General features: G+C 34.0%; 3 protein-coding genes across 3 annotated transcripts in view; 1 reads left to right on the top strand and 2 right to left on the bottom strand.

Annotated features, from left to right (window-relative positions):
* LOC143920752 (beta-1,4-glucuronyltransferase 1-like) overlaps positions 1-437 on the bottom strand; it is a 76,478-nt gene extending 76,041 nt beyond the window's left edge. Inside the window, exon 1 of the mRNA XM_077443692.1 lies at positions 255-437. Coding sequence (XP_077299818.1) covers positions 255-263 — 9 coding nt within the window. The 5' untranslated portion in view covers positions 264-437. The remainder of the gene's footprint in view (positions 1-254) is intronic.
* Positions 438-7,508: 7,071 nt separating this feature from the next.
* On the top strand, positions 7,509-11,638 carry LOC143921267 (uncharacterized). Its single transcript, XM_077444479.1, has 5 exons — positions 7,509-7,735; positions 7,809-8,898; positions 9,848-10,022; positions 10,099-10,335; positions 11,090-11,638. Exons 1-5 carry the CDS (start codon positions 7,661-7,663, stop codon positions 11,298-11,300), a joined length of 1,788 nt encoding a protein of 595 aa, XP_077300605.1. The 5' UTR covers positions 7,509-7,660; the 3' UTR covers positions 11,301-11,638.
* mus301 (mutagen-sensitive 301) lies at positions 11,372-18,214 on the bottom strand. Its single transcript, XM_077444478.1, has 14 exons — positions 17,319-18,214; positions 17,071-17,249; positions 16,812-17,003; positions 16,662-16,743; positions 15,816-16,021; positions 15,591-15,736; positions 14,439-14,606; positions 13,376-13,759; positions 13,040-13,296; positions 12,808-12,965; positions 12,637-12,732; positions 12,282-12,569; positions 12,064-12,198; positions 11,372-11,988 (listed from the first exon to the last, which is right to left on the bottom strand). The coding sequence occupies exons 1-14, from the start codon at positions 18,193-18,195 to the stop codon at positions 11,917-11,919; spliced, it is 3,240 nt and encodes a 1,079-aa protein (XP_077300604.1). The 5' UTR covers positions 18,196-18,214; the 3' UTR covers positions 11,372-11,916.

The following is an 18,214-nucleotide window of genomic DNA, read 5'->3' on the forward strand; positions in this document are numbered from 1 at the left end:
ATAGCCTAATATTATTAAAACTTTATAATTTACTTTTGTATTATGAAGCTAAGGCGGCAAACACATACATACTATTACTAATTAGCTCCATAGTTTAAAACTGTCATCAATTAATGATTCAATATTGAAATCACCACTTCTGTATACATGTATATATGTACATACATACGTATGAAATGAACTGAAGCCGATGTACTGTGTTTATTCATGCGACTTGTGAATAAGTCAACACATAACCTCAAAGGGTAAGTTACCTGCGTCATCTGTTTCGAGGACGAAGGCGGCTCTCAGGCCTCCGGCGAAGGACCAAAATCGCAAAAATGCGTCTCACAGCATCATTCGCCACCCGAGATCATCGACAAAGGACCAAAACACAGCGGACACGGATAGATAAACACACGAACGGACACGACTTTTGACAACGCGACGTCATCGGCGGACGGCCACCGGAAGCGCGGTCTGTTTTCCGCGAGCTTTTCCGCTGGAAAAACCCACAGAGCGCGAGTCGACACACCAGCAGGGTTTTCACTGATATATTTCGCGTGTCGAATTGTCGAAAACCAGCCGGCTGTAGGTATCGGAGGGAAAGCAATGGTGGCCGCGCATGGCCCTTGGGTTTTATGCGCGCGCCGCTTGGGGGACCTGTGGAAACGTGCTACCCTCCTTGAATATCTAATGCTAAGGGCATCCCTATACCCTTGCAAGGACGATACTGTTGTCGAACGTTTGAATATTTCAGTGGTACGTGCGCTGATTAAATTTTTCTCTCGAGCGCTCCTCAGCTGTCTCTCTAGAACTTCATGGCCGCCATTTCCATGCTCTTGGAAACTAAAAGTTGTGCAAAACTTTGATTCGATAGATTTTTACTCACATATTTTATTTTATTTTATTGTCACAAATCAATACACACTCGCCATTACATATTTGCTCCAATGCGACGGGTTTACGTACATAAACAATCAGAAATCAGAAATACAGTAATACATACATATACAATCAGAATATATAGAATATAACAATTAATCAGAAATAATAATCATAGTGACATCTATGGATTTCAGATTACTGTGTATAATTAATACAAATTATACACAGGCAGATTTTTGTGACAACAGGATTAGATTTAATACCAATTTTCAGGAACCGTTTCAGCAATGATCAGATAAAATTGGCAAACTCTGATAGAGAAACGATCGATTTGGAGTCACAAAACCCCCAAATCTAACCAGCAGTGGCGAGGACACGAACCTATGACCTCAGTGATGCTAAATATATACGCTATCACTAAGCCAAACTGCTGGCTATATGACAACACTTTCACTGCATACTGAAACAGAGACATTATGCACAACTTGATACAACATACATTTATTTAAATAAGCATATATTTTACAAATCTGCATTTGTGTATATTATGTATATACCTATATACAATTTCAAATGTCAATGCTATTAGATACACTAATAAAAACCTTGTAAAAATTTTTTTTTTCGGCCCAGGTGGGTCTCGAACCCGTGAGCCTCCCACCGATAACTCGAACTTAGGATTATCACGAATTTGAGGTTTCACTATAAGCTAATAATATATAATATATATAATAAAAATCCTTCCTACCTACTATGTCACCACTATTTGAAATTTGATGGATGTACAATAAAAATTTATGTACAATTCATAGATGTCTCGTTAATTTGCGAGTTTTTTCAGTGTCTCGCAATTCAACGACTTATAATAAAAAAATGCTGCATTTGTATTTGTAATTGGCCAGGAAGGCGCATTGGGATTTTCCTGTAAGGCCTTCCTGGTATATATGTAAAAATAAAAAATAAAAATATGCTCTTTTTGTGCATTTCTACCTATATATACTACTCGTTGTTTTACCCGGCTTCGCTCAGTGTTTGTAATATAAACAGCTTAAACATGGCGAATCTAATAGTAAAATATTCATTTATTAAATTTATTTGAATTGAAAAAAATATAATATTCAACCAATTAAATTGTCGTCATAGAAACTTTGTTTTGTTTACGAAGTTCGCAACCAAAGATAATTACATATGATAACTGGCTTACTTTGATAAAATAAACGAATTTTTGTTATGAATCCACAAGAATAGTCGAAATATGATTTTTCTAAGTGGAATTTTATTTAATTCTCATATAAAGATAATTTAATATATTATCCCTATTAATTCAATTCGGATTCGTGTAAATACGAGTAAACACTAGTAAGAGCTTTTTGTTCGAAATTTTACCGATTTAAAGTTCACCACACATCCAATTAACCCTTTTAAACGAAATCAAAAAATAGTGTGGCCAGAACACTATCCTAATAAACATGTTTCAATAGAAAATACTCAATATAATATAGTATTAACAGTGGGGAAAAATCCCAAGTGAAAATACGTAATTTTGACTTTTGATTTGAACTGGACGACTACTTAGAGAGATTTGAAAGCTGAAAAGTACTACAAATAAAATATAAAATACCCGACTGTAGATTCCAATATTCATTTTGAACAGGAAATTAACAGATTTTGAGAAATCAACCGAACAACACCAAGATATAGAAAAATCACGCGATTTAAAAAACACATATCTCCGAATCTCGAGCCAATCAACACTTTTTATTACCAGATTCGTGTTCACTGGGCATTGATCTATAAGAAAAGTCATATCTCGTCTCTGAAACATTTTAAAAGTCGTCATTTGTCGAACAGTGTTATAGGTAGAACATTCTTCGATTTAAGTTTTGAAAAATTATTTAATCATATACATATAAATTTTGAATTGTATTCGAATAACGCTGAGCAACAAAAAATCACGTTTTTACTTACTGGAGCGGATAATAATGAATCTTTACTAAATTTAACCCACTGAATTCGAGTATTCCATTTGTTTTTGTTGGTTTCTTCTCGTTTGTCAGATATGACCGTTTAAAAATTTAGTCAGACGAAAAAGCGAAAGCAGCTTGATATGAGGCTTGTAATAAAAAAATGCTCAATTTTTACAGATTTTTGGCTTTTGCAGTCTTTAACTCAAAATTTAGTATTGCTGTGCCAGAAGTGAGGATTGAAATCAATAGTCAGATGTTTTTTATATTGTTTGTGATTTTTATCGCTTTAAAATTAATTATCTAGCGAATTTTAAAAGTCAAAAATATATATTCTTTTTACACATTTATGCGAATGCGAAGGCGAAGTGCGAACACAAGTGCACGAATGCATATACTACATACATATAAGGCCAATAATACTTCAAAAAATTCAGAATATGAGATGTAAACGTATATAATTGCGATATTAGAATTAATTTGTACAAAATTTTAGATTAAATAGAAACAGAAGAAATATTTTATGGGGAGGTGTTATTTATAAAAAAAAAACGTTTCAAATACAATTAATAAATTACACATTTACCTCTCGTTTAGATGCAGCCTCGTTATATTTGGATGTATCCATAATATTAATCTGTGATAACATTAAATAAATATAAAATTCAAAGATAGTGCTGCATTCATTATACACTCAATATGCGATTATAACCTTAAAATAATCACTAACCACACGTCCGTAGTGCATTCACGCGGATACTGATTCTTTATGGCAAATTTTACCAGATAATTGTATGTATAAACACATGTGTAATAAAAAATATGATAGTATAGTATGTGCAAACTCAGTCAATCTAATTAGTAACATATGCAGACCATCCATCATCCATTATCTGTAATTTTATCTAATTTTATGCGACTTAACAAATTCACATATGATTTAGCAATATGCAATATGGAAATTTTTAAACGCTTTCACTCTAATAAACAACATATGAATATATTTACCTATACATACCGTGCGCGGACTTTTGGCCGAATGGACACTTGGCCGACGGACGTTTTGTCGAACGCACATTAGGCCGACGGGCTATTCGGACATTTGACGGATTGTGTATCGAAACTATTCAAAACTCACTAAAAAAACAGATACATTATTCAGAAATCACCTGGACCTTATTATAGGTTTTTGAGCTCTTTTTCCTATTATGCTGTAGATTAACATTAGAATAATATAATACTATGATTACTAACCAAATTAAATTAAATTGTAAATTAGAAAATGATCAGTAGATCAGTAGCTATTCAAATAGATATAAGATGTATTGTGAACATAATTTCGTAATAATAAAAAGCATTTAAAAATCAAAATCAACCTGGACCTCATTGATATTTGATATTTTTGATAAATTTAAACAATTAAAAATTCCATCCGACGGCCTAGTGTCCATCGGCCAAGTGTCCATTCAGCCAATAGTCCGTTTTAAATTATTTCTTTTAAATAATATATTTAGTGTTTTGAAGAAGAACGAGAGTTATTTTAAACAATGCTTACTGATTACAAATTATGCATCGTATATTATATTGTATCGAATCGTTAAATTCATTGAAGTAATCGATTTCATTATACTTGCTATGTACAACGTTTGATTTGGCCATAATTATCATAATTAGCTATTGTGCCTAGGTATCGCCGATTATGAAAAAGCCTTCAACACAACAAGTCATAATGCAGTATTTAACCACTTAATCGCCACGCGTTTTTAGAAACTGTTATTATATAGGTACATATGTATATGTGTTTAGTGTCAACCTTTGACACTACCTCTTGAATATATCACAAACTAACGAAAAATATTGACTTTTTTTCAATTGTATTTGTATCACAGGATATTCTTAGATGTCGCTGTAAAGAAACGAAAATTAATTTCGAGCCATAGCCTTAAATATGAAGGAGCGCGCACCGGTGCGCTTATGGTGATAAAGTGGTTAACGCTGTACATATAAACACAAGGAATGCCGGAACCCTATGTGGGACTGTTCACTGCAATATAATATAAGAAAGCCACAGCTTTGGTTAAAAAAAATTTAGATACACATAGATTTATCATAGGAAAAAGAGTAAAAAAAGGAGACACCATCTCTCCCAAGTTATTCAAATTGATACTTGAGGGCGCTTTCGAGAACTTGGAATGGGACGCAGCAGGAGTAAGCATCAATGGTCATTTGAGTAGTCTTCGGTTCGCAGACGATTAAGTACTAATAGCTTACAATCCAGATGACTTACTTAGCAGACTAACTAAATATTAGCGTAGATAAGACCAAACTCATATTCATATGCACTTGGACGAATGAATGCCGTGTTTAAATCAAAAATGTTACTTTACCTGAAGAAAAAGATATTCGATTAATGTGTTTTGCTAGTGATGACGTGTGGATGTGAAACTTGAACGCCAAGATGCTATACAAAAAGTCCAATGCACTCAAAGAAGTATGAAATGCCGTATGCTTGGCATAACGAGGAAAGACCGGAAGTGGAATACGTGGGTGAGAGGAATGACAAGGGTAGAGGATATAGTGGATAGAGTGGAGAGTTTTTAATAGCAATGGGTCGGCCACGTGACTAGAAGAATGGACGAAAGGTAGACAAAATGCAAAAGGTTTAACCGCTTAGCTGCCCAAAGCGCCTTAAGGCGCAAACAGCCGTATCTATTATACGCTCAGCGCGTCGGCTGGTCGTCTAAGCGGTTAAAGAAGGACGGGTAGACGAAATTAGAAAAATGTGTGCGGTGACATGGATGAGAGTTGCGCAAGACAGAGACAAGTAGAAGCGTGTTGGAGAGGCCTTCATCCAGTAGTGGATAATGAAAGATTATAATGATAATGATGATGACATAAGCAGTGACGTCCAGAGACTATGTACCACTCTTGGTCAGAGTTCAAAAAGCCGCCCTCTTAAGAAACAAGGTTGAAACAATTTTTTTTTCATTATTATAACATTATAGATGGATATTTTGAATAGCTTTTTAAATCCTAATTTTATTCAGAATCACAAAGCACTTTCGAGGAAAACAAAGATTTGTATGCTTAAAAGACTCAAACAACGAGGTTGTTGGATTAGAAGTAATCATGAATTTAGAATTTCTTGTCTTCTGTCTTTGTCAGTCGTGTAATCTTGACAATTTTTTTGAGAAACTGAAATAATTAAACACTTGTTGAAAATTATCCTATAAATAGTTTTTACAAATTGCACTTTGACCCTCAAAAATGTGTTGTCGTATGTCAGTAGTCTGTAATATATTATATTTACATGTAATAATATATACATATGTACTTATACAATAAATTTTAGACATCTGTTAACTATGTTTAAAGAATCAAAAGGGATATATTAACGAATTAAAATATTTATATGTATTCATTTATTGTAATATAAATGAAAAATACATTTTTTACTCCGAGTCTTCCCGACAACTTGTTTGAAAACAAAAATGCATCAAAGATTTGAAATAAATAATATTTACAGCGGTAAGACAAAATAGCGTAAATCAAAATAAAAAAAACATTATTTTATGTATGTAATATAAAATATGTACGTGATGAAAACTGTTTTATTTTCCAAATTTATAAAAACTTATTGAATAAAACCATTACGGATAATTATCTAAGGATTCACTTTACAATAAGAAAACGTTGATATATTAATATTTACGATTAGAAAATTTGTGTAATTCGTCGCGCATCCTAAACGAAAAATGAAAAACGTTGTTGAAGTTCTGAAAGTCGAGTAATAACCGATTAATATTATAAATACTCAAATGTGGACAATAACCACCGAACCCCCTAATGCAGAGCATCGTAAGGCGAGTGCCCCGGCATTATTTGTGCCGCGAACATCTAAATCTAACGTGTGGAATAGCTACGGAATAATTAGCGACTGTCGATGAAGAACATATTTATGTATGTGGGTTTGGTGCAAACGATCGACAAACGCCAGACAGACTGAACCACAGATTAACTGGATGGCTGCTTTAAACGCAATTCTCGACTTCATGAATGATAGATTGCACGGGTCTACCTCACAGGCCCGAATGTGAAACTCCCGAAAACGCAAATATCGGAAGGCAAAGATCGAAAATCGAAAGATCTTAAGTCGAAAGATAAAAAAAGGGTGCATGGTAAACGGTACATACTCACTTTTATACGGCACATTAATACGGGAGGAAAAGCCTGTTCCTCTTGTTCCTGTTGTATCCTGCTCGCGCAAATTAAGTGAGTATGTACCGTTTACCATGCACCTTTTTTGTTTTGATCTTTCGACCTAAGATCTTTCGATTTTCGATCTTTGCCTACCGATATTTGCGTTTTCGGGCGTTTCACATTCGGCCCCGTGACGGAGACCGAGATTGCACATCAGATGACGAGTAACCTTTCGATGTGCACAGATGCAATTATTAAAATGGTAATTATTAAAATTGAGTTGGATCTTTCTGGTGAGTTTAATAAGGCAGAATTCGGAACTAAAGTATCAGAAGCACATAACGTATACAGGGTAGTTATACAGGGTAGGTAATAAAAACAAAAACCACCATGTTTAAATAATAAACTAATGCAATTCTCTCATCATTTGCTTATTTTTTATTAATAAATGATTTACGATATACTGGCGAGCAGGATGTAAAATCGCTGATTTTTGGCAATTGACTGACTGACAGATCAATTGAGGTTATGTTCATGTAAACATTCACGTGTGGTTTCGGTTTGTGGTGCTTCGAATACAAATTAAATTTCCAATTTGTCATTAAATCCATTCGTAATACTTCGTTCTTATGAGTTTTCTTAAATATTTTGCACCCCCTGAATGGGATAATGACGTTCCACGAGAAACATGTGGAGAAAACTTGGTTAGTAAATTAAATATTTTTTTTGAATATGCAACAATTTAAAGAAAGACATTTTATATAATTTTATTTGTAGACTAAAAAATCAAAGCTTAAAAAATTAAGAAAAAATGATAATGTTGAAAAGTCAAACATTGTTGAACAATCTGAAAAGGCACAATTTCCAACTCACGAAGAAAAGCCAAGCAAAAAGCGAAAGAAGGAGTCGAATGAATTCAAATCAAAGAAAAAGAAGAACGATCTAGCCGTTGAAAACAATATTAATAAAAAGCAAAACAATGTTGAATACACCGAAAAATCGCAGTTTCAATCTAACAATAAAAAGCCTAGCAAAAAGTTTAAGAAAGACTTAAACGAAACCAAATCAATGAAAAAGAAACATGCTTTGACTACAGAGTCCTATGTCAAATTCGAATCGCCAAAATTGGATGCAACCTCCGAAAATGTGACTTTGAATGAAACGCCATCAACTCCCATATCTAAGAACAGTTTGAAGAAGAAAAAGAGACGAGAACAGAACGGACAAATTGTTCTGAATGGGTCCAAAAAAAGTAATCTCAAATTGAACAACTCTATTGCGCAATCTCCTAAATCGAATAAACCGATTGAAAATGGTATAGCTAGCAATGTTTCTGGATCTGACGCTCAAAACTCCAGCGAAATATCATGGAAAACGTTGAAAAATAGAAAGCGACGGTCTAAAAAAAATAAGGCAGAGGCTTCTATTGATTCGTCGAAGACCATTGAAAGTGTAACAAAACCTTTGAAAAAACCAAAGCCTGAAAAACCGACTAAAAACAATAAAATTGAAGCACAATCTAACATACAAAATGCCGTTGAAGCAGATATAACGAACACTTCAATCAATAATGTTTCCATCACAAAATCAAACAAAAAAAATAAAAATAAGACAAAGCCTATTAAAGGTGATGAAAAGAATACTTCAATTAAATCAAAACCAAAAGGAATCGTTAAGAATTCTAAATTAAAACACGTTGCCAAAATAAAAGAGATTTTGAAAGGTGTATCGCTACCAAACCCGACTGAAGAAAAGCCGAATGATATGGATGATTCTGAAATTTTAGCTAAAATAGATAGCGAAGTCGAAAAACAACCAGTAAGCCGTTCCAAAAGCTTAAGAGAAAGGATGATAGAGAAACTTAAAGGTATATTATTCAATATCATTTATCTTTTTACTTTATCTATGTACGTAGTATCAATAACAATTTTTCCTAAACTGGAAGTAATATTTTTACTCCGGAGAATCGAGGTTTTTTATGTTTTTCTCAGAAACCTTTTGGTTTATTGAACTGAAATTTCATATATAGAAGTTTAAGCTTAATACAAAGTTATGTATAAAATTTGCTAAGCATCCGTCAACAGGAAGTGGCAGTTTACTCTTGTTCGATTTTTCTTCCACTATTTTTTTCGACCCCTTAAACATGTGTGTTCTTCACGAAAACATTCAAGTATAATTCTTATATCAATGTAATGAAAATAAAAAAAAATCACTAAATTTAATAAACCGGAAGTGGGACTCTTAGAAAAGTCAAAAATGTTGTACGTACGTATCAAAAACGTATCAAGCTGAAAATTTATATTTGTATTCTTTATGTACTAACTTAGAGCTGATAATGTTTTGGTCAGAATTCGTAAACCGGAAGTAGTATTTTTTTTTAAAACAATATTTCATTATTTTATTTTGACCTTTTAAATTATTTTTATTTTCTTGATATTTAATGTGTGTAATAATTATAGTGATTTTAAATAATAAAAAAATTTCAAACAGAATCCAACAACCGAAACTAGAACTTTTGTCTTGTGTAAGTTTCCCTGCATTTGCGCTCAATTTGTATCGAAAATGCTGTCATAGCTAATAGTATTTCATAATGCTGCCAGTATGTGTGAATGTGTATGTACGGTTCAATATCGAATTTTGAACCGCTCCCGTAACCGGTATGTGTAAACGTGCATGTATGTTATCGAATTTTGTGCTGTGACCATTTTTATATTCCTCAAATACATAGATAAAGTCATGGGTTGGTCACATCCAAATTTTGTTTTTAATATATAGTAGTATGCTAATGTAATATAATCATTATTTATCTGATTTAGGAGCTAGATTTCGCTATTTAAACGAACAAATGTATTTGAAGCAAAGCAATGAAGCCATCCAATTGTTTAAAGAAGATCCTGGCGCGTTTCAAGCATACCACGACGGATACAAACAACAAATCAACAAATGGCCACTGAACCCGCTCGATATTATCATCAGTGACATTTCCAAATTGTATATATATTGCTTACACTTCTCGTAAGGTTTAAATTGTTTGCCGGATGCTGACCTATCCCTCATCTTTCCGCAGGCCAAAAAGTCACATAATTGCCGACCTTGGATGCGGCGAAGCTCGTTTGGCACAGTCCGTTCAACAGAAGGTTCACTCTTTCGATTTAGTGGCTTTGAATCCGTCTGTGACCGCTTGTGACATGTGTCACACTCCACTTCTAACGGCACATGTGGATGTTGTTGTATTTTGCCTGTCTCTGATGGGAACTAATCTAAGAGACTATTTGATGGAAGCGAACAGGATTTTAAAGATCGGGTAAAATTAATTTGATTTCCTTTATATATATGTATATGATATACTTCATGCGTACTTGGTTATGTACAGTGTGATTTTTTATATGTATTTTATTTAACCGTTTGCCCGTGGCCGTATTCTATGGAAGCTTTGCGCGACAAGTCTGCGGCGCAGCTGTCTTCCATAGAATTTCTGAACTTTGCACGTGATTTTGAGCCTTATATGCGCCTATTTCAACTGTTTTAAGGTTCAAAATTGGTTCAATATATTACTGAGAGTTGAATGCCATCAATTCAATTTGCTTAAAATGAATATATACCAGTCAAAATTAGTTTTTTGTGGAACCATACTGAAACCTCGTTTATGTGACGTCACGTCTGTTGAACAATGGCGACGATACGTCTCAATTGTATGAACAATGATTATTTGACAATTAAGCCAAAACTACGAGATATATTATGTATTTTATTGTTTAAAATAATACTTGAGTAAATATGAAAATCTGTATTTAAGGTCGAAAACTCGATTGCCAAATTCGCGAAAAAGGTGCTGCGTAAAGGGCTTGTTCGCTATATTTATTGCCGCAGGCAAAGGGTTAAACATATTAACCACATGACATTACAGAGTACTCTAACGCGTCACTGTAGCCAGATACACAATCATAATACAAATAAAACCGTGCTCGACGATATTTATAATTGATAAAATCAATTATAAATATGTGACATATATATGAAATATTATCTTTACTAATTATGTGTTTTGAATGTTTCAGAGGGTTGTTAAAAATCGCTGAAGTCGAAAGTAGATTTGAAAATATAGATCAGTTCGTAAGCGACATACAAAAGTACGGATTTTCTTTAATCAAGAAGGATTTCAATAATGAATTGTTCTATTTTATTGATTTGAAGAAAGAGAATGAAGTCAAGAAACGCAACAAATTACCTCAATTGAATTTGAATCCATGCTTATATAAAAAGCGTTGAGTCAACTCAATTGCATCATAATTTGACAGAAATTTTGTTATAATATAAAAAAATAAAGCAAGTTTATTTTTAAAAAAATATTTTTTATTATCACAATGTTTATAAACATACAAAATAATTAACGATTTATATTTTTGTCGTATCACAAATTAATTTTTAATGGTGGTGTGAATTGACAAATTTTATTCTATGTAATTTTACTGAAAAATGTCAGTCAAAAAAATCATTAAATATTTATTAAAAATAGATGGCCCGCATATTAGAATTAATAATACATTGAAATAATGGCATTTGATTTTTGCAATAAATAAAACATTATTAAAATTGTATTGATTTCCAATAAATAAAAGTAAAAAAAAAATGTAAACAAACGATATTTTTTGATTAAACAAAAGAACAATGTTATTGTTTGAAATTCTAAAACAAAAACAAAACCAACAGGTTTTGTGGGTTTTTAAATATTAACATAATATATTACTGGCTCAATCACTGGCTAAAATCATTTGTAAAAAAAATTGACACAAATCATGGCACTCTATATAAAATCATGATTTAACATTTTAAATAAATAATCCAAAATCAACTCAAATGTCACATAAATATCACAGATCTTTATTTAATTGACTAATCCTATCATAACGTCTTCGGCCTCTTCTCGTAAATTTTCAACTTTTTCCAACAACAAAAGCTGTAAAATAAGTAAAAAATATATAGTAAAAATATTCCATTATAAAAAAAAAAAAACTTAAATATGCTTACAAACCTTAGCAGAAGCGATCAATTGATTTGCAACATTTCTATTGAGATGTTCGATCGATTCAACGAGATCTATCGGCTTGGCCAGTGCTATGGCTTGTATCGTTTTGTATCCAGCCCTGTAAAGCTGCATGGCTCTATTCTGCATAAACATACAATTACAATTTTAATTCCCACATGCATAATATTTATTTAGATATTAGAGAAAACTAAATCCAAATGTACCTTTTTCACACTGGGCAATTCCATCAACGGAACTAATTCCAATGTGCAAAAATGAGAGAGCCTTTGATTAAAATTCGTAAGTAAGTTTTTGAAAGCCCAGAACTCCTCCAATTCTTCGCAAAACCTCAAAACGCTCGACGCAAACGTAATCACGCTCATCATGAGATTTTGAACCATTCCTCGGTCGACTTCGAATTTCTCCGACACTGAATTTAAAGACTCTTGATTCCACAAATCATACAGCATGAGTGTGACGTAAAATCTTTTAAGTACACGTCCGGAAATCGTCTAAACATTCAAATAATCATTAATAAATAGTATTTTACGGAATATATTGAACGAATATAGTACATACATTAGGCATTTTTCCCATAGCCATTTGAACAGATATATATTCATTGAATCCTATTACTTTTGATACTTGCTTTGCCTCCGAGTTCAATTTTGTAAGCTGAAATTTTCAAAATTATCAAATTATTAGAAATTATCAAACAAATTTTCCAACAAATTGATCATATTCTCTAACCAGGATGTGATAAGTATATAAATGAGGATTGATAACTTCTGCTACATCATACGGTGTGACCAAATATAAAAGATGAAGAACTCCAATGACTACCAAATGATTCTGCGCTACTTTTAAATCAGCATACAACATATGCGCTCGCTGTAACTCAATTGCACCTGATGTTGAAAAGATCATTAATTAGTTTAAAAAAATATATTTTAAATACAAGTAGACATTTAAAAGTATAAACCTTTAACAGCAGCTCTTCCTAATATGCTTACAGTCAACTCTGTATCATTCGATATGGTAATTTCATTATTCGAAAGACTATTTGATAAATTCTTATCGCTAACCCTTTCTAATGACTGTCGAGTACGAGGCGTAATACACATATTGTGTAAATCAACATCATCGTTCACTTTCCCAACAGATTTTTTCTCAATAGCACTCATTTTGAACAGACTGGCGATGGTTTCGTCTAGCAACGGCTTCAAATCTACTTTCATCCTAAAACAAACACAAAATCATCAATGGCTACATTTGAAAAGGTCCCCGTACGGAACAAACACTCGATATATAATAGTACCACTCGGCTTGTACGAATAACAAAGACGACTCGATCAATAATCTCAGCGATTTCCTAGTAGTGGCCATTTGCAATGCGATAGCACCCAATACGAAACCCCTCATGTTAGCTCCATTGTTGCCGTGAAGGTTGCTGATGGCTTTGTCCATCGGCGAATTGATGAGTGCTTTAAATTTGGCGATTTGTGCCGCATTGCATATTAATATGCTATCGCCGTGGCCGCCAAATCCAGCCCGACCGGCTCTACCCACCATTTGTTTATAAGTGGACAGGGATATAAAACTTCTGCCCACCATTGGCGCTCGTAAAATAACCCGCTGTGCCGGCAAATTGACACCGGCAGCCAATGTAGAAGTGCAACATATCACATTCAACACGCCAGCCCTGTGGATGTAACATTCAAAGCATTAGAAAAGACTCGGAACTGTTTGAACGTTTCTTTTTCACAACTTTCAACAGCCCGAGTAACGCCAGGCGATGCCTGATAATACCAAAAACTAGCATTAAACCTTTGAATGCCGAACAACGCCGATCGGCGTTTTGCCAACAAGTCCATAAGTCTAAATACGCCGATAGGTGTTGTATTTTAAGTATGTAAAAAATAAACAAGAATACTACCCGCTAAGCCTTTCCAAATAGCATTGAAAAAAAATGCATTGAACATTAGTCGTGTAATCCGTGTCAATGTTTATAAAGACTGATTTACACCAGAATTTCTGATGGAAATTCCTAACTGCCGAGTATTTCAGATTGTGAGCATTACATTTTCACAACAATGAAGAAGATGGAACTAGTTTTGGAAAAATGCATTCATTAATAGACTTCTTATGTTTATTTTATATTGTTGCAAGATATATTAGAGAGTCTAAACACACCGTTACAAAACTAGAAATCCTCGGCGGTAGTTATCTATGGTTTGTTTGTATTATCTACAATTTTTATACCTGCTTTCTATTATAATTCTAGTTGGAAATGTTGGTGAAATTTTCAGCGTGGCGGACTTCCAACAGAAAAGACATCAGCACTCAAAGGGTTAAATAAATAAATGTTAACAAATTATAACCTAAAACCGTCTTCAATCAATCGTCTTTCCTCGGTAGCTAATCCGGAATGATGATAGGCCACTCCCCACGGAATCAAAGAAATTAATGTATCTTCTTCTGATCCACCTTCTGCTTTTAATGACTTGATGAGTAGAGACTTTTCTTCGGCACGATATTCTAACAATTGCCTGTTATGATAAATAATAATAATTTTTAGTACAATAAATTCAAAAAACCAAAAATACTTTATTTTATATCAATAGTATGGAACTCAATGGCGTGCAGAGGGATAGAGATGCGTGGGGCAAAAAAAATTTCATATAAATCTTTTACTAAATACATCAATACAAATATTAATATAATATATTGAAATTAAAACGCAGGTTTTAATAGATTTATCTAAGATACAGCAAATAAAATAAAATTGAGCTCAGCGCCGGGGCGAAATTTTTTTACATTCATTGAAATGCCTTTTAATTTATATCTGCAGCTTGTGACAATTCACAATGACGGCTCGTGAGAATTCATAATAGCGGCTGTAGTAGCTCATTAACCATACCAGTAACCAAATGCACACAAAAATAGCATGCATACGTACTATACTGGGAGGGCTGCAGTCCATAGCCCATATGGACGAGCCGCCACTGATCTGCAGACAAAATTGAAAAAAAAAAACACTTTTATTTGATGCCAGAGGCCGTCACACCGTTGTCCCCCCCCCCCCCTTCCCCTCTGCATGTCACTGATGAAACCTAACTTTCATAAGTTTTTTAATCTTTCTTGTATAATCAGGGCGCAGACACACAGAATCGTACACGACGTGTTTTTTTTTTATATAGTTTTGCACATGTAAAAAACCGCTAGCACGCCTGATCTATGCCAAGCCAAAATCTTCCACCAGGGTGTTTTCGGTGATATATTTTCCTTGTATTGACAGTGATTCCCATAATTGAAGAAATGTAAGAGAAACTTGTTGAAATAATAAGATCTTACGAATTAACAATAACCTGGAGGAACTCCCTTCCCAGCTAGAAGCCACAAAGACGTGGTATGGTGTACGATTCAGTGTGTTTTCGCCCTAAGATTTAATCATTTTTAATGAAAATGATTAATTTAAAATAATTAAAGTCTATTACTCAAATCTAAATTTACATAATAATAATAAAACCTACTTAAAAATCACTTTGCACAGTAGAATAGCAACATTTTCACAACTTCTTTTAGTCGCGCAAAATATCAAACACGATCCTTTGGGAATGACTTCCATTACTAATCCGCCTAAATGATCAGGATCAATCTTCTGAATTTGTGGCGAATACTGTAAATTTAATAATGATTTTGTACTGTATAAATAAGCATCATTTCAATATAAATTCCAAAAATCAAACAAAACCTACCCCAAAATCAACTTTTCTGCTGAAAACCGCTTTTTCATCAGGATTTTCCACATTCCATTGAATTTGCATGATATTTTCATTTATCTTTACATATTCTTTCAATTCAACCGGTCTAAAATCTTTCGTATATATGTAGGCATTTAAAAACTTTGCAAGCTCGTCAATATTACCAATGGTAGCGCTCATTCCAATTATTTGAATATCCTCTATAATCATATCGATACCAGTCAAATTTATTTCATTAATATGGATAAATGTATGCACATAAAGGCCTGTTCATACTGCAAGGTAGCAATGCAAGGCAACGGCACGGCACGGAAAAGACTCCTTCTATTCATACTATACAGCAGCGCACGTTTATGGTCACAACATGACGTTTTCAACAATATTCATATGCGAATGACAGCACTTTCGTTAGTACGGGTGCACTCACCACGTCATGCGTGAATATTTCCACAGTGGTCAAAGAAAACCGTTTCGGCTTGCTATTACATCTACACCACATACGGTTCGGTGATTACTAGTCAAATGTGAACCGGCCACAGGAGAACCGGTCACACGTGATCACCCGTCACACTAAAACTGGTCACGATAAAACTGGTCACACCCTAAAATCGGTCAACTAGTTTTCCGGTGACCGATTGTAGGGTGTGACCAGTTTTAGTGTGACGGCTGATCACGTGTGACCGATCTAGAGCGACCGGTTGTCCTGTGACTGGTTTACATATGACTAGTAGTCCGTTTACCGCCACGTACACATTGCGGAACATATGAATGTCCCAAAGAATCTTTTTCGTACTGTTTCCGGTCTGTGCTGTGCCAGTATGAATAGACCTTAACAAGTACCTTTCGAATACATGATATTTGTCAACATCATTTCTAGAGTACAACCTCGAGTTGGTTCACCGACTAAATGCAATTCATCCACCTAAAAGTATAATATAATTTAATTCTTAACTCCAAACTCAAGTTCAATAGACTTGAATGAATACCAACAACGACAAGTCCGATTTCATCGAGTCTTTTATTTTCCCAAAGGCTTCTCACAAGACTTAAGCCCTTTTCTAGCGTTGCTATGTAGATGCTTTTTTTGTGTCTTCTCTTCCTAGGAGGAAACACTCCTTTTCCGGCAGCATATTCTTCCACTAAAAAGTTTAAACCGACAGCAAATGGAGAGAGAGCCCAAACCTATTACATAAATATAAACATAAATCATACATATTTTAAATATTACAATACAAACAAGCAACTTCACCTTTTCCTGTACGATTGAAACAAATGGCAATACAAAAATGACATTCTTCTTCCGACAAACGACTTCTCGTAGCATTAAAACCTCGGCCACCAACGTTTTGCCTCCACTAGTCGGCAAAGCGTATATTAAATTCTCTCGCTTCATTACAGACGGCAAATTAAGACACTCTTCTTGCCAATCTACCAAAATGAACTTGAAATTATCAACTGAAATAACCTTTTATAATGTTTCAACGATCGAAATCTCACCGTAAAGTTTACTGATCCCCTTATATTGTTGCATCAGCGATTTGACTGTCGACGGCAACCCATAAAACTCTCCCGACAGTTCGTTCACGTTCATCGGAGTCTTATTGCTCTTCGTAGTATTTTCAGAATTAGCATCGTTTATTTGTCCATTGACTAATTTAGAAATATCTTGCGGCATGTTTTTCATGAAAGAATCTCCAACATCATTCAACTCATCTTTATTCAGTATAGAACGTTCCCACACGGATGCATTCCCCAAAAGAGTGCTCTGATCCCGTTCTTTACATTCTAAATCCTCGGCAAATGGATCTTCGTTTAATTGACATATCGTCATCTCGCAGCCATCGAACACTTCCAAGACTTCTTTCCGATACTGAGACGATTCCGCTATGCGAGAAATATTTTCAACTTTCGAGTTTTCGTTTAGTGCTTTCTTTTCCAAGTTTTTTGTATGCATGTTATCAAGTTTACGAAACGACATGTTCAAACTCTCATTGAAGGGATCTTCATGATGCGATTTTATATTTTCCAGGGCAATATTTCTGGGCATCTTCAATGAAGTGGATGGTTGTTCAGTGTTATTTTTTCTTAAATTTTGTGAAAGTTTCGTAGTAAGCGGAGTAGAATGAGAGTCTTTTTTAATATTGAGGTCGAAGTTTTCATCATCAGCAAATATGTCTTCGGATTCTAATTGGTTTGTAGCATTTGTATCACGTTCTAACAATTCATCTTTGAAACATTGGGACAGATCTGTGAACATCGAATCGTACTTTATGTCTATATCGTACTCAATATTCGACCTCATGGTTTTAGCTTCTTGTGATCTTCTCGGCGTTTCGTCTAATTTTCTTTTGCAGTTCGGTTTATTCCGATCCATCTTTGAAAGGTCGGAAAAA

Source organism: Arctopsyche grandis, chromosome 13 (genome assembly GCF_051622035.1).
Source record: "Arctopsyche grandis isolate Sample6627 chromosome 13, ASM5162203v2, whole genome shotgun sequence".
Taxonomy (NCBI): domain Eukaryota; kingdom Metazoa; phylum Arthropoda; class Insecta; order Trichoptera; family Hydropsychidae; genus Arctopsyche; species Arctopsyche grandis.